Source organism: Vespa crabro, chromosome 10, assembly GCF_910589235.1.
Source record: "Vespa crabro chromosome 10, iyVesCrab1.2, whole genome shotgun sequence".
In the NCBI taxonomy this organism is placed as follows: domain Eukaryota; kingdom Metazoa; phylum Arthropoda; class Insecta; order Hymenoptera; family Vespidae; genus Vespa; species Vespa crabro.
The window spans coordinates 7,730,707-7,749,053 of record NC_060964.1 but is presented as its reverse complement, the minus strand read 5'-3'; the positions used below and the strand labels follow the sequence as shown (position 1 = coordinate 7,749,053).

The window sequence follows — 18,347 nt, the reverse complement described above, 5'->3', positions numbered from 1 at the left end:
ATGTGTGAACACACGCACACACACACGCGCACACACATACGCACACACATATATATGTACGTCTTATTTATACTAGAATATATATTTACACATCGAATGCGAGCACATAAATAAAAGAACGGAAAAGAGACGGTTCGTTATCTCTGTTTAATCCGCAAGAGAATAATTCAGATCGCACGTTTTAAACGGTATTAAAGGGATAACGAAAGGATATTTGATAAGTAGAAATCCCGGGAATTATTTAAGTCGCTTTAAGACGTAAAAAGGAAAAGAGAAAAAAAAAGGAAAAAAGAAGAAAAAAAGAAAAAAGATGCTAGGAAAAGAAGATTATCAAATACGAAGAACATATTGAAAATTGTTATTGAAGATGCCTCTTGTTTCTTTTTTTTTTTTTTTTTTTTCTTTCTTTCTCTCCTTTTCTTTTCACTCGACGTTCATTCGAGGGGAGAAGAATTTTTCTTCCCTCCCCCCCATCCCCTGCCCCCCATGAATTTCATTCGATCTCCTTCGGCTAAGTTATGTCATGTTAATGAAAAATAAAATAAATCGAAAATAAAAAGAGAAGAAAGAAAAAGAAAAAGAAAAAAAAAAGATATAGAAGATACACGTGAAAATTTTTTTACTCGACTTATCGATTAATTTACAAATAAATTAAATTGTTAATTATTGATTGTCCATTCGATTTAATCTAAAAGCTACGAATACTTTTATATCGAATAATAATGCTAGAGAAGAAGAAGGATTTAAAATTAACTCGATTATCAACTCGAAGGAAAGTATTTCGTATAACTTCTTCTCGCTTTTCTTTTAAAATGAGAGCAAACAAAATATGACGACAGCGAGGACAACGAGGACGACGACGACGACGACGACGACGACGACGACGACGACGATGATGAGGATCATTCGAATCTTTGTACGTGATACTACGAAGAAAATGATGCTCGAGATAAGAAACACACTTTGCGGCATACTTTTACATTCGAAGCACGAGTACTTGATTTTTATTTTTCTCCTTTCTCTTTTCTTTTTTTTTTTTTTTTTCCTTTTTTTTCCCTCTTTTTTTCCCCTTCAAGCAAGCATCAAAGCACACGTAACCATCTATAGACGTTTCGAGTGTTGGTGAAATAACGTTGCACTTATACACACACACACACGCACACACAGAGGGTCTATTTATACTTAATTTTTCAAAGAGCTTATCATATCAAGAAAATGAGTTTCTCGAGAACATTAGAAAAATAATCGATCCTTTCGATAAATCTGTTCTTTTAATTACTCTCTTTTATTTATTTCCTTTATTTTTTTTTTTTCTTCCTTTTTATATAATAATCGATTGATAAGTAATTATTCCATTTCGATTTAATTTTTTTTTTTTTTTCTTTTTATCATAATCGAATCGCAATCTTTTTTATACGTGAGATTTCAAAGGACCATTGAAAAATGCAAACGTTCATGCAATTATGAATATAGATATTATGTAAGAAAAGAAATTTTCGAAGATCTTCGATTGACGAAAGTCAAAGGAAATTAATATTCTTTCAAATTTACGCTCGACCTTACTTCGTTCTTTTTTCTTTTTCTTTTTTTTTTTCTTCTTCTTTTTTTTACGTTCCTTCTCGCAAGCCGATATAACAAAAGGATTATAATAATTCATATTACGAAACGCGATTTTCACGAGGATTAATTTAAACGTTTTGCATTGTCGATCGTTATCAAATGAAATTTAACGCTTCATGAGAATGATTTTAAATGTTGTATTTTCGGAATTTTCATTCCATTTTAAATGTTTCTTTATCGACGCGTGAGATTATACCGATTATTGTCTGTTAAATTGTATTGATATTTGCACGAATCGTTTGTTCGTTAGTTCGTTGATTCGTTCGTTGGTTCCCCGTTCATAGTATTATTTTCGAGCTCTATCTATCATGAGTATGCATTCTGGCGTATCGCAGCGTATTCCATAGATATAGTAACAAGTAATTAAGTACGCTAATCTGTCGGTGATAAGAGGTCAGATAGAGAGTTAAAGAGATAGATAGATAGATAGATAGAGAAGAGAAGAGAAGAGAAGAGAAGAGAAAGAGAGAGAGAGAGAGAGAGAGAGTGAGAGAGAGACAGAGATAATACCGATTGACAAGCAATTAATCCCAACCTTTTAACAAAATACCTAGTACTCTGTAATTACTTTATAATTTAAAATGTTCATTAAGGAGAGAATGTCGATCGTCACGTAAAAACATCTACACTTTATAACAAATTTAAACTCACTTTATCTTTGTTATAATGTGTATTTTGTGAAGAGAAGAGATAATAATGGTAGAAAACAAAAAAAAAAAAAAAAAAACAAAAAAAAGAAGAAAAAACTAAAGAAAAGATATAAATAAAAGTAAATTTTGTTTCTTTACAGGAATAATATTTCCTTTCTTCGAGTTATAAAATAATACGGGAGAGAAACTTTAGTGAATGGTAATCGCGTCGTTGCAGTTATTTCCGCAAACGATCAGATTTATTGATCTCTCCGTGGTAATAAACAGATATGTAGGTACTTGTACATATGTGTAAGTACTAAAATGTACAACGATATAGTACAGATAAAGAGAGAGAGAGAGAGAGAGAGAGGAGAAACCACGATGGTTCACATATTATCGACAGCAACGGCAAATCAATTCGCGTTAACGAGCCCCTCGCTGAGATTTAATGACTGAAAGGTAATACATTGATTAATGTATTCCAGATGAGATATTAAAATTTGAGTTAATTATGACTTATGGTGTGAAAGACACCATTACATCTTATATCCATATATTTTATCTAACTTAAATCATTAATCTCGTTCATATATTTTCAACGATACGTTTGAGATTATATTGTTACGTGTTTTGGATAATAAAATTTTCAAAGGAAAAATACTCGGCTCATGACGTTTGTTGTTGCTAAATTATACTCTATAATCGCAAGATTTTAATTAACGTGTTACGCGTAACCATCAAAGGGTTTGTCGCTTGTATCACGATCTTCCGGTTAAATTAAGAAAAACGTTTATGAGAAAGATCAAAGAGTAAAACATAAATGAACAAAGTAAAAATTAATTTTTCCTTTTTATTTTCCTTGATCTTTAATGAAATAAAAATGTTAATTCAATCATTACGATTTTATAAATATAAATATATAAATATTATTTGATAAAATTTATTCCTTTTTCCAAAAGATTTGTCGTATTTTATTATTAAAGAAATTTTATTAGTTAAATTTGATTTCTGATTTCCCATCGAATGATAACAGGAAACACTGAGAAAACAGTCGACGTACAATGGATGACAAACAGTAGTATAGGAACATTCTCGATCGGTGAAGGACTATTCACTGTAGATGGACAACCAACGATAATAGTAACCATCATTACAGATAGCCAATAGTAATCACGCGCCACGAGTCCAATTGATAGTCGTGCGATATCGATAATTGTCGATGGTTTCATACGTGTCAGTGACACAGTTATTGTTTATACGTGATATTTGAAAATCGATAGGCGTTCGTCCATTAACAAATATAATATATTTATATAGTTTTACATTATCGCATGAATATTTCATCTTTTTCGTTCTTCGAAATGAGATATTTTATTAAACGTTCCTTTTCAGATATTTCATTTTAAAATATTTATAAACGAGACTTAAAAAGGGGGAAATGAAAGAGAGAGAGAGAGAGAAAGAGAGGAGAGAGATTGAGGTCTTAGTTAAAATTACTAGATATGAATTCTGGAAAATATCATGTCGGTTAAATACCAGACCATGGTGAAATTTGGTGGAAGGGGAATGGAAAAGTAAGGGGATATGGTACGCTTTCAATGATAATATCCTTGAGAAATATATAACTCTCGGTGTTAGAACGTAATTCAAATAGGATATTTAAACTGAAAATATCGATCGATCGTTAAAAAAAAAAAAAAAAAGAAAAGGAATAATAACGAGGAAGTTATTTGATTGGATGATAATATTCAAGAACGTTAATCATTCTTATTAATTTATTTTATAATCGATCGAGCAATAAAATTAAACACTTTTTTTTTTACCGTTAGTATACTTTTTGTTTCTCTTTTTTTATTTTTTTTTTTTTTTTTTAGCTTATGTAACATTACGATCGATAATGCGATATTTCGTTAGCAAAAATATTTTCCACTTGCAAACGTGATATCCAATCGTAAAAGCGGATCTGAAATCGCGCATCAACATAATTGCGTAACAATTTGTCATTACTTTACCTATTTCCCGTGAAAATTGTAACAAATCACTATCGTCGAAATACACCAGAGGGAATAATTATCATTCGAAAATACGATAATGAACACGGAATCGTTCACCCTATGCGTTTTTTTTTTTTCTTTTTTTTTTTTTTTTCCTTTTTGCTTCTAATTAATCTCTCCATTAGACATATCTCCGAAAACGAATGGAAAATATACTGTCGAGTCTGACGTTAATGATTTTTTTTTCGATCGACAATATGATATCGTCGTCATTGTCATTGACAAAGATGAATAGAAAATCATATGTAAAATTTTAATCGAAAGATATTTCCAATTTATTTAATACTTATTATATCGTATCCAAAGATAAGAGAGACGAAGAGAGAGAGAGAGAGAGAGAGAGAGAGAGAGACCTTGACCCGAGAAGAATATTCTTCGAGATAATACCAATGATACGAAATCCTTGTAATTGTTTACTAATCAACGACGGAACAAAGATGTAATCGTACAACTGTAATATCACCGACCGATGTGTGCAACACCATCAATATCACTCGAGATAAAATCGCAAAAGAAGGGTTACTGTTCCTATCCACGTGCATTTATCTCAAGGCATAGCTCGGGCTGCTTCTACTAAAAAGACGGACGGCTAATGAAAAGGGGTGTTGGAAAAGGGTAAACTGCAGATGGTGTGGTGTTCCACGATTACTTATACCGCGGATCTGCACAACATCATTCCTCTGCCTTTCAATGGCGTAACCATCCTTACAAATCCCTTTTGCGTTTGGAGGGGGAAAAAAAAAAAGAACATAATTTTTATAATTCTACGAGAAAAATTAATACCTTTCTTTTCTTCTTCTCCTTTCCTTTCTCAATTTTACCTTCAAAAGAAAATATACTTTTTCGATGGTAGAAAAAAGAAAAAAAAAAGAAAGTGAAACGAATCGATCGATAAGCTTTTCGATCGATAGATCGAAACGGATAATCTACCAAGCAATCGTATTATCGCATTGAACGAAGTGAATCTATTTAAACGAAACGAAAGGAATGAAAAAGAAGAGAAAAGAGAAAGGAATAGAGAAGAAAAAAAAGAAAAGGGAAGAATTCATTAAACCACTTTAAAACGTGGAAAAGTAATTTCCAAGTATTTAGGTACCTACGCTTTTTACGAGAACAATTTTCTTTTATTTCGTATAAGCTCTGTACAGTACAGAAGTAAACTCGATGAGGGAGATGTTAGACCGAGGAAAAAGAAACTGAAGAATTTTTGTCGGGCGCAAAAAGGGATTAAAAAGGAAGTCTCTCATGCTCGAGAAGATTCGTTCTGTCTTTTCTCGCGATCTCCATCGTGTAAAAGAGAGAAAAAAGAGAAAGAGACAGAGAGAGAAAGAGAAGGAGAGAGAGAGAGAGAGAGAACATCGTGACCTCGGAAAATGCAGTCGCGAGTTAAACGTTCCAAGATAAGGCTAATGAGCTTTTGGGACTGTGAAGCTTTTCGGTCGTATCCTTTTGGCCAAGCCTCGAGACGAACCTTCGATGAAAGTCGACCTTTGCCGACGAAGCAGCAACAACCAACATTCTTCTCTTTGTGTTATAAAAAGCCGATTGCTTTTTCCTCTTTATATCGTTTCCTTTCTTTGTGAGAATCCTATATAGGAAAACGTTGAAAAATATAAACGAATATCCAATTTTCTTTTACGAAATTTCTTCTCCTTATTATATCATACTTTCGCTTCATCCTGCCTGCCCCCCCCCCCACCTCTCTTCCACCTCTCTCACCTCATCCATTTAAATTTAACGTTGAACGAAATTATTAAAAAAAAAAAAAAAAAAAAAAAAAGGAAAAAAAGGAATAAAAAAAAATGTTTCGTCGAATCTAACTCGTAATGAAATTTCGTACAGAAAGGTCATCAATTCTCTACGTACTTTTAAATCCACGATACGTATGTATCTATATAAATATAAATCTTTCGGACGAGTCGCACGGTAAGAATGAAGAAAAGATAAATTTTGTCTAACGTCATTGAGAGAGAGAGAGAGAGAGAGAGAGAGAGAGAGAGAGAGAGAGAGAGAGAGTTCGGTGTGATAAACAAAGTGAGAAATAGTTGTTAGACAGGTGTGAAAACAACGATATCGTAGAACACGTTACGCTCTGGTACGGTACATGGCACACGACACGACACGACACGACACGGTGCACGCTATAGTTTTTCATTTCTCTCCTTTTGTCTCGTTTTGTTTTTGTTAGAAACAGAGTAGATGCAAGAGAATAGAACGATAGCACTCGAGAGTCCGGAGAATCATGGGGTATGCCAGTGCATATCTGCGTGCATTTATCTCTACGCTTTGTACAACAGCCGCCAAAAGGAAAAAAAAAAAGGAAAAAAAGAAAAAGAGCAGAAGACGAAGGAGAAAGAAGAAAATAGTTGGCGGAGGAGAGAACGTGATACCGCAAAAAAAAAAAAGAAAAATTACAAAAATGAAGAAAAAAGAAAAAGAAACAATGTACGAAAGAGAGAGAGAGAGAGAGAGAGAGAGAGAGGGAGAGAGAGAGAGAGGGAGGGAGGGGGAAGACAAAACGATATAGCTGGTATTATAACGCGTTGTTATAACGCGCTATACATTGCCGTAGTGCGTTACTATGATAAATAAAGATAAAAATAAAAAAGATAAAGATAAAAATCATTTCTTTCCGTAATTTATCATTCGTAGATAATGGATGCTATTTTATTTTCTTTTTGCTCTTTTTTCTCCTTTTTTTTCATTATTTTTGTTTTTTTCTTTTTTTTTTTTTTTTTTTTAATGAACGAACGACATTAGAGTTCAATGGGAAATCATCGCGAAGAGAACGAACGTGTATAAATCTAAATTTTTTTTTTTCCTTTTTTTTTTTGTTGTTTTTTAATTTTTTCCAAACCATTGTCAAATATTGGATTACTACATGGCATTGACTGGTCCAGTAGTCGTATAAATTCAGGATAGGCGTTTCCGTTCGTCGATTCGTTCTCTCATTCAATGAAAAAAAAAAAAAAAAAAGAAAAAAAAAAAAACTAAACAAACAATCGTTGGAATAGTGTCAGTTCACGTATTATTCTTTTGACAAAATCTATTTTTCGAGAACGTTGACCCCCTTACTATCATCATTTTGCTCTTTACCTCTCTCTCTCTCTCTCTCTCTCACTCTCTCTTACGTAGCTTTTCTACCTTTAACGTTCTCTCCCACGTGTCTCTTTCGGTGGTGACATTCATGAGAGAACGATTGCACAACTCCGTCGGTGGTAGCGAAAGCAACAAGTAAGTCATATAAAGCAAAAGAGAAAAAGAGAAAGAGAGAAAGAGAAAGAGAGAAAGAACAAATCGAGACTTCTCTTTCTCTCTCTCTCTCTCTCTCTCTCTCTCTCTTGCTTTGTTCCCAACGTATAACGACTATTGTGAGAGAACGTTTTGTTTCTTTAAACAATATCAACCTGATGAGTACTTAACGATGCCGGTAACGCACATCGTGCCTACGTATCTACGTACCTAGATAGATAGGTACGTATCTATATATTTACGTATGTATAAAGATATATATATATATATGTACGTATATGTAGGTATGTATGTATGTATGCAAGTATATATGTATATATGTATATGTGCGAACTTTACGCTCGAGATAAGAAACAAAAATCTAAAAGATACGTACGAATGTATACGAATTTCGAAATATTTTGAAATCAAACTATTTTTCTTACATCATCGGAGAAAAAAAAAAGATTTTTTTTTAATCAAACATTTATCGTAAACGATTATATATTCACTCTTCGTAAATTAACGAGGGCATAGATTTTTTTCTTGTTTTTCGTTTTTTTTTTCCAAATAAAAATGTTCGTTCGATCTAATTAATAATCATGATACGCCCTCTGTATTCTTACAATACCGCGAAAGGTATTTTATCTTTTAAAAGGAGTAAAAAAGAAACAAAAAAAAAAAAGAAGAGAGAGAGAGAGAGAGAAAGAAAATAAATAAAAAAAGAAAGTTTAAAAATGCATCACTAGTCGATATATAATACCGGATGGATGAAACGGCTAACGCTCGAATATAATCGAAACCGCGAATCACGAGGACGTCTTTTTTCTCGATAGATCTCTTGGATGTATCCAGAACGGAAATTCGGAACATCGATCAACCTTATCCAACAAAAGTTGAACGACTAACAGACATCTTCTTACTGTGTTGTGTGTGTTCTCTCTCTCTCTCTCTCTCTCTCTTTCTCGGATTTTCAAACTCGACGAGGTCTCTGTTATGTCCGCCGAGATAAGACATACACGAACGAGCAACTTTGCTCCTCGTATGATTCTCTCTCTCTCTCTCTCTCTCTTTTTCTATCGAAATTTTCCTTCTTTTTTGTCTTATCTGTTATCTTTTTCCTTTTTTTCTTTTCTTTCATTTTCTCTTCGTTTTATTTTTCTTTTACTTCAAGAAAGAAGAACGATCACTTTGACTGATTCGTTTTAGAAAATCTTCACTTTTTCAACGCGTTTAAACCACTACGGATTGATCAATATCGATTACTGAAAATATATTACCCGTCAACAGGAAAAATCTTTCATATCTTAAACTCTATGTATATATAAATTACTTAAATATAAAGAAAAAAAATGAAAAGTTGTGGTTTGAACTTTGAGTTTTCTAAACAAAATAAAAAGAAAAAAAGAAAAAAAAGAAAAAATAATTACAAAGAAAACCGAAGAAGTGACAAAAGATCAAATTGTCATAAATTTTTCATCGAGACTCGAAGAAAAATTTACTCGATCTTACAATCAATTTTTCTCACTTTTTATTCTTTCCTTACCCATCCCCTTCTATCCGTCACTATAAAAAAAAAAAAAAATAAATAAATAAATAAAAGTGTGTGACGAAGCTTTCTTAAAAAAATGAAAAAAAAGAAAATATAAAAAATAATAAAAAAAGAATGATCCCCCTTCTGACTCTAAAAAACCGACAGACGTTTTAAAGGTTCGACTATGATGGCTCACTGACAAAAGGTACCAAAGAGAATATCAATTTCGGGGTAACGATTAGCCTGGATTTACGCTGCATACGCCGAGAGCACTTTCCGTGCTCACCAGTAGGATTAACGCGTGTGTGGTAACGAAATTTGTCCTCGGGCTCGTTTTCCCCATCGTCCTTCCTAAGTTCTGTGTTGGTTTAGATCGCTCGCGCGCATACACACACATGCTCGATATATAAACGATATACGATGCACCGGACTCGTTTATTATTATTATTATTCTTATTATTATTATTATTGTTATTGTTACTATTATTATTATTATTATTATTATTATTATTATTATTATTATTATTATTATTATTATTATTATTATTATTTTTATCGTTATTATTATTTTGTTTTATTTGTTTTTCTTTTATTTATTTTATATATATATATATTTGAGATTATATACGCGATTTCGAAATTTTTAACTCGTCGAATATTCTCGTTTAGAAACGAGATTGAACGATTGGGATTATTATTTTAGTATATTATTATTAAAAAAATTTTTTTTTCTTTTACTTTGTTCTATTCTTTTTCAAACGCAAAAAAAAAAGAAGAGGGGGTGGCGTTTATTTCGAAGAGAATCAAAATTCGTGCACGGCGCAAAATTCGTGGGGTCTCGATCCCAGCGGTCAGGGTTTCATCGACCGCGCCGCGATGCCTGCTCCCTCGTTGGCGTTTGCCACGCACGCGTGTTTTAACAACTTTGCAAATATAGAAATTATTTTTTCTTTCTTTCTTTCTTTCTTTCTTTCTTTCTTTTTCGTAATTGTTTTTATTTCTGCTTTTGCTTTTTTTTTCTTGCATGTTTGTTTCTTTCTGTTTAAAAAATTTTTTTTCTTTTTTTTTTTTTTTTTTTTTTTTACTTTTTTTCTTCTTCTTCTTCTTCTTCTTCTTCTTCCTTTACTGTACACATTTTCATTCGTTCTCATCCGGAGTCACTTTTTTCAAATATTTGTTATCATTTTAAAATTGACCGAGTATTTATTTTGTCATTTTAATTAATTCACATGGGAGAAAAGAAAGCGAAGTTAGATTTACTGAATTAATTCAGTAAGAGAATTAGAAAGATTGTCATAGAAAAAAAAAAAAAAAAAAAAAAAAGAAAACCGTTTTGATAAAAGTAAACGGAGATATTGAGTTAGCGTAATTTTATTTATCTTTATTTCTTTTTCTTTTTTTTTATTTTTTTATTTTTTTCTTTTTTTTTTTTTATTTATTTTCTTTCCTTTTATTTTTCTTTACAAATGAATACGAAAGAGTACGAAGAGAGTAAAAGAAAACGCATGCAAGCGAGTACTCGCAGAAACCCGTAATTATAATGTTTCCTAATGCTTTCTCTCTATCTGCCCCTCTCCCTCCCTCTCTCTCTCTCTCTCTCGTACGCGCGCCACTTCTCTCTCGCTTGGTGGACTTACAAATATAAGGTACATTGGACTTCCAAATGAGCTTTTAAGCTGTGCACCGCATTTAAAAGAGAAAAATCATAGGCCAACGTTCCAAACTCGTTTCGTTCTCGCTCAGCTACTCGGAAGTAATTTCGCGGCAACCTTTTCAAATCTCTGATCCAGTGTAATTCTTCATCGTGCAAATCTTGATGACCGACAAAGAAGAAGAAAAAGAAGAAGAAATAAAAACCAACAGAGAGATTAAGTTAGAAAGAAAATCGTATTGGCGAAGGTAATTTCGAGAAATTTTTTTTCCAAAGATTATCTCGTACTAGGAAAAAAGAAAAAAAAAGAAAAAAAAAAAAGGAGAAAGGAAAAAACAAAGAAAGAAAGGAAGAATTATAAACGTAATTTGCACGATAGATCATCGCTTTCGTGAAAGGGCACGTGCCGAGGTTACATTTTCTTACCTCGTTAAATTCTCGAAGGGAAAGAAGAAGAAGGAGAAGAAGAAGAAAGAGAGAGAGAATGAGACGGATATATGTAGGTTTTATGTATATATAACGGCATGGTACAGTCGAAAGATGGAATAACGGCAGTCTCTTCTTCTGAGTGAACCTCATGGACGTCATAAATGTCGGGCAAACTGTCGGAGAAAGTTAACGTCGTCGAATCACCAGCCGAAGCTACCGTGTTCCATCCATCCTCCAAACTCTAACTCCAACTCTCAACGTTGTCGGAGAATACCAAAAGAGAAGATGTATGTTAGTGTATGTGCGTGTGCGCGTACGCGTCTGTATATATATATATATATGTGTGTATGTGTGTCTGTATGTGAAAGAGAGAGAGAGAGAGAGAGAGAGAAACGGGCTTGTACTATTCTAGGATTTAGGAACCGAATTCACTGGAATACTAATTCCCTAGAGAGAAAGAGAGAGAGAGAGAGAGGGAGGGAGGGAGGGAGGGAGGGAGAGAAAGAGAGAGAGAGAGGGATTGTTAACCTTCCCAACGAGTTACTACAACGTATCTCTATGCTCGTCCAAACTTATCTTTCCTCTCATGAGAAACGACGACTTCCGAGTAAGATATTTTCAAACTCTATCTCTCCGTACGAAGTCACACACGTCGTATTTAACGGAGGACGACACCTCACGGAAAGTAATCTATCTCTTTTTCTGTGAAAAATTACGGAACGAACGATTTAAACGATTACACTGTCACGATCTACGATTTCTTTTTTTTTTTTGTTTTTTTTTCTTTTTTTTTTTTTGTTTTGTTTTGTTTTGTTTTGTTTCGTCTTTGTTAATAAAAGAACGGTACAAAGTCGAAACAATAGAAATTTATAACGTGGTATTAGTTTTTTTTTTTTCTTTTTCTCTATCTTTTTTTTTTTTTTTTTTTTATTTTAATTCGAGATACGTCATGTAAAAATGAATACGACTAGTATATTTGAACGAACGAATCTTCTTTTCCTTCGTCTTCTTCTTTGTTTTTTCCCTTTTGTTTTTTTCTTGTTTTTCTTTCTTTTTTTTTTTCATCGACAATAAAATCATTCGTAATATAAATCGAGAATGTTATCGAAACGTGTTAACGGAACGTGACCTGACCTTTTCCTTTTTTCTTCTTTCTCTTTTTTTTTCTTTCCTTTTCTTCTTTGTTCTTTACTTTTCTCTCTTTTTTGTTTCTTCTCGTAACACTATCTCTATTCGTAGAAGAAAGTTCGAATGATTATTATTTGTCTTGAATAATTATTACGCGTTCATACATATATTAATACATACAGTATTTTTTATTATATCCCTCAATTACTTATTCAAACGGACTTGTTAATTATAGCAATCTTTCTTTTCCCTTTTTCCCTTACTTTCTTTTTTCCTTTTTTCTTTCTTTCTTTCTCCAAATCATCTCAAACTACTTTGTTTCAGTGACTCGGGATTTCAAACGAAATCCATGTTTGTACGGAAGAATGGAAAAAGGTTTTTCCCATGTGTCCGAGCTTGTGTCCTACTAGATAAAACTCTCTCAGCGTTGTTTTAATCCTGAAATATTCTGTTACAAAATGGATAATTCGAAAGAAATATTATGATAGAAGCGAGAAATAGAAAGAAATATATTTGAATATATTATTTTTGTATATGGAAAATAAATAGAATATACCATTAAGCTCGTTCGCCGAAAGAAGATAGATAAGTTAGACGGATTTTAGACGATTTTAGGAAAGAGAGAAAAAGAGAGAGAGAGAGAGAGAGAGAGAGAGAGAGAGAGAGAGAGAGAGAGAGAGGGTGGGATAAATCGCTAATTATCCTTCCTCTCTAAAGGCGAAGCAAGATAATGATACTTGAAAAAATTCTTCCCGTTACAAAGTATTTTTAGGGAAGAGACTTCGTAAAAAATTTTTCTCCCTTCATACAAAGAAAAAAACATGCTCGAACGTTATACGAAACGATTAGTAACATCCCTTCATTCTCGAGAGAGATAACTTTATTTTTCGTGATTTTTCTCCCCTCGTAATTAACTTATCGTTGGTATGTAATTTATCGTAAGAAAAAAAGAAAAATAATTAAAAAGGAATATGATTCTTTGATAAATCACGTTTATGTATCCCTCATAAGGATCATATCGATTCGCATAACTTCGTTCGAATTGTAATTGTTTAATCGTATGCAATAAAAACATTCCATCCCTCACGAGGACTCATGCTCGGAGTTTCTTGGTCATTCCTTTTTCCCTCTGAAGATTTCTGTCTATATTTGATCGAGGGAGGGTTGCGATTTGGTTGCGAGTGGCAAAACGAAATGGACAAACGGCTCTCGTTCGTTAAACGGACGAGGCAAGGGAGCGGGCACCGGGCCCGGTCCTGCGGTGGTACGCAGTAACGGGGTAGCCTGACGTCGCGATTCAATTAATTATCCACATAATTACGAGCGCCGCTCGCCAACGACCGATAACGCTCTACGATTTTTTACAAACGGCCAAGAATCGATCGAAATTTATTATGTATTAATATATACATGCATTTCTATACGATATCGTTAAAATGATAATAATAATAATATTATTAATTATAATAATAATAATTATTATTATATAAATAATAATAAATATAAATAATAATAATAATATATTATTATTATTACCATTTAATTGTAATTAACAACGAACGACGTGGGACGATCGGATCGAATGTTTTTTTCTTTTTATAACATTTCTTTCTTTCTCTTGTTTCCTCTTTTAATACTTTCATTAATTATCAAATATTATCTCAACGATCTAAATGACGTATACGATAAATCATATGGATCGTACGTCGTTGAATCATAAATCGGGCCGACGTATTTTCATTCATAAAAATTGTATGAACGATCGATCGCGTTCGACGACGTTTGAACAAAATCTCGAAGGATACTGGCCGAAGGGTAATGGCCCTCGACGAAAAAGGATTTTACGAGTCGCATGCTCAATTCAGTCCTGTACCGTAACCTCAAGGGATTATGTGGTTGCTTAAATTCTATGGTACCTTCGACTAAAAGTATCTCTTGAGATAGTGCGAAATACTCGAGACTGGTTTTACAAGCTCCTTCTACGCCGAGGGAGAGAGAGAGAGAGAGAGAGAGAAAGCTCAGCTTTTTTATTTATTTTTTTTTTCGCATTAAATCGTTCGACTACAGCGTTTTTCTACACTTCGGGGGAGGAAGGGAGAGAGGGCTGACTTACTCACGGTACATTTAACAAATGCATGCGTTTTGATTTCCAATTCTTTTTTTTTTAATAATAATACGACCTTTTCTTTGTCGATAAATAATATTAAAGATAAAAGAGTGGAAGACAAAAAAAAAAAAAGAAAAGAAAAGAAGACAGGACCAATAGAAATGAATTTATAATTGACGTTGTTAATTCGGAAGATTCGTGTTATTTGTGAAATTTTTTTTCTTTTCTACCTTTTTTTCTCTCTTTCTCTCTTCTTTCCTTCTTCTCTCGAAATCGATATCAATGAAACGTGGAACGACGTTGCCAACATTCTCTTTTTTTTTTTTTTTTTTTTCCTTTTACAAAACAAACTTTCAATCTGCAAAATAGTACGACGCGGGGTAACAAGTAAACGTTTAATTGGATTAAAATCGATATATCCGCGTTGGACGTGGTCGATGAAAAATATTCTAATTTTGCGATACCTTGTACGTTCGAATAAAGATTAATCGTCGAGCGATCAACGGATCCGGATACGATTTATATTTTTCAAAATTTTGTGAAACAATGTTAACGCGAATATGAATAAAATTTTAAGATAATAAATGTTCATTAAATCGTTTTGCCAAACGAATAAATTCTTCTTTTCTTTTTTCTTTCTCACATCGCTGAGACAATCTCTGATATTTTCTTTTTTCCCCTATTTTTTTTGCGCTCGAAAAATAATTCGATCCTCCGGCCCCGCGTAAATGATATTTCAATGAGATTAATGATAATATCGATGAAAATTTCGATCGATCGATTCTTAATAAACGTCGTGGTATCGATCAATGGCGAAGGACTATCGTATTTTTAATATTCGGGACCATCGATACGTGGATTAACACGTCTAAGTGACGGCTAACCACGTAGGAGGGCCCCGATCACGATGTACAGTGGCGATCTATAAATACCTAAGACTAATTAATCTAGTTGCTATGAGAAAGATAGCGGGTTAAGAAAAGCAAGCTTATCACGACGTTGATATAATAAATAAATAATATGTGTATATGTCCAGTTTCTATTTCGTATCACGGAACTAAAATTTCAATTATTTAAATATCTAATATCCGTTTTATGAAAATTTTATGGAACGCCGTGACAAGCTCGAAAAAACGCTCTTTGAAAAATGAAAATGATCGATAGTTATTATGCGACTATGAATCTTGCTTTTCTCTCGTAATCTGTAATATAATTTAGTGCCAAAAAGAGAGAGAGAGACAGAAAGAGAGAGAGAAAGAGAGAGAGAGAGAGAGAAAGAGAGAGAAAGAGAGAAAGAAAGAGAGAGAGAGAGAGAAAGAGAAATAGAGAGAGATAGAGATAGATAGATAGTTAGATAGATAGTGAGAAAGAGATTGTTTTTACGAGCCGACGACGACTTTACAATACGCGAAAATTATTAATGTAAATTTCCCGATTTATATTTTTCTTTTCTTACTTTTTATATCTCGCTCTTTCCTTTTTAAGCCAGTTTTTTTAAATTATATTTTTTTCCTTTCTCAGTATCGGATTCAATTTCATTCGATACGAACGACGAGAAAAACCGGTCGGCTCGTTTAAAATATATTTTACTACGGGATTAAAAGTCAACGTAGGTAGTAGTATATACAACTGAAAAAACGTATGTATACATATTACAAATAGATGTGAGTGTGTGTATATATATATATATACATATATACACATAAATACATATATATATATATATGTATATGTATATATATATATATGTAATATTTATAAATATAATATATTTTTCTAAGTATCAAATGAAGGCATGCATATCGGGAATAGGTTTTCTCGAGTATATATATATATATATATATATATATATATATATATATATATACGCATATATACCTATATAGATAATAATAATACTTTATAATAAAATGCAAAGCAACACTCGGAAAAAATTTACGTACCCTTAATGTCACTTTTAAATTATTCTCATTACATAAAATGGGAGAGAAAGGAAGAAAAAAAAATTTGATTTACTCTGTCTAGTCGTTCGACGAATAGACTGTGAGAGTAAAATAAAATTAACAAAAAAAAAAAAAAAAAAAAAAAAATTAAAAAAAAACGAAAAAGAGAAAAAGAACAATATAGAAAAAAAAAAAAAAGAAAAACAAAGTGACAAAATTATATAACGAGAGGGTATATATATATATATATATATTAGAGGAAAAAAATGAGATAAGAGAAAAAGATATAAAAGAAAAGTAAAAAGTAAACAAGAAATAATTTCGAACTCGCATAAAAGCGCAAGTACGCAAGCAGCACGATATCATAGTCACTGCTGAAGAGGTTTCTCTGAAACATTCTCAAAATCTTAATTTTCTATAAAATGCGAAATATGCGTTTTTCTTTTTTTTTTTTTTCTTTCATTTATTTATTTTTTCTCTTTTGTTTATTTATTTTTTTCTTCGCTTCTTTTTTTTTTTGCTTTTAACGACCCGAAACCGTCCATTATATATTTTTGTTTATTTCTTTGTTTCTTTGTTTATTTATCCGTAATATTTATCCGTATATCTATTGAATATTTGTCGAATGACGAGAGATTTATAAAAGATTGGCTTAAAAAATATTTTTGCTTCGGCGCTTATCGTATAGAAACGACGAGGAGCATTCCGCGTAACGACAGATTACGATACGAATGTCGACTAATCCATCCGACCGATATTTTCATTTCAATTTCCGTTGATTCCGCGCAAACGTCAATCTCGATCGATTTTCAATTCGAACTATGTCCCGTCTGTGTTCTCCTGTCTCCGTCACGGTCACGATGCGTACATAGATTAAATTCAATTTAATACTCTAATTAAACGTTACGTTTATTTAGTCAAATTTAAATCAAACTAAATTACGTTAATGTCAGCATTGTTATAATCCGTTTGATATGCCGAACATTGAATGGCGCGATTGAGTTATGTGATTTCTTCTCTTTTTTTCCTTTCTTTTCTTGTTTTTTTCCTCTCTTTTCTTTTGTTTTTTTTTTTTCTTCTTCTTTCTCATTTCAACACATCCTCTTCGACGATCGACGATCGTTCGCGCGTTTTTCTTTTTTCTTTTTTTTATTTTTATTATTTAACAAACGACGACGATTTATATATAGGCTATTTCTTTTAAATATCTTTTATATGTTTTCGTATTATCGAGTTTAAACGCGTCACGATTTACAAATGCGATTCGTTTTTAATTTAATAATGATGATATATACGTTTACGCGATCGGTAGATTAAAAGACGCGAATTAGGAAACGTATAAGACGAATCATCAATATCGAAATTTATGGGAATTTAGCGGAATCACGATGTTACAGGTTAAAGCAGTTTTGCAGAAGCGTAACGTGACCAGATTACCTATTGTACATGAGGATATCCGGTTTCCAAAGCTTGTTCGGTGTTATATGGACGTCTTTCACTCCGCCATATTCCGATTGATTCCATTGTAGATTGTAATCGGTCCAGGACTGAAAAAAATGAATGAAAAATATAAAATTCTACGTTTTTTAATTATACGTACGATTACGATAAAGAAGAAGAAGAAAAAAAAGAAAGAATAAAAAAAAGGATATGACGATGAATGATCTATCTTAAGAAACGATGATCTATTTAAAAAGATAGAAAATTTCTCATTCAAATATTTCTCATATTTATAATAATAATAAATAAATCCATTAATTGAAAATGTGTATAACATTAAAGGGATACTATCGTATTTCTCGACTTATCGTATAATTAATGATAATCGTTTTATAACGATATCATTTTCAAGAATGAAAAATTGATCGATTCCATGAAGTAAAGTAAGCTCTTTAAAAAGATCGTAATATCTGTAAATAGCGAAGTTCCTTGAGAAAAAGGTGAGATTAGTTTTGTACAAAAGGTTCGACGATAAAACAAGAAAAAAAAAGTAAAAAAAAAAAAAAAAAAAAGAAAAA

At 32.3% G+C, this 18,347-nt stretch overlaps 1 protein-coding gene across 8 annotated transcripts in view; it reads right to left on the bottom strand.

Annotated features, from left to right (window-relative positions):
- The window catches only part of LOC124427568 (neuronal acetylcholine receptor subunit alpha-7-like), a 252,146-nt gene that overhangs the window by 107,216 nt on the left and 126,583 nt on the right, over window positions 1–18,347 (bottom strand). For all 8 annotated transcript variants that reach the window (XM_046970658.1, XM_046970652.1, XM_046970655.1 and 5 more), the window contains exon 5: window positions 17,767–17,876. In XM_046970658.1, the coding sequence (XP_046826614.1) occupies window positions 17,767–17,876 (110 nt within the window). The remainder of the gene's footprint in view (window positions 1–17,766; window positions 17,877–18,347) is intronic.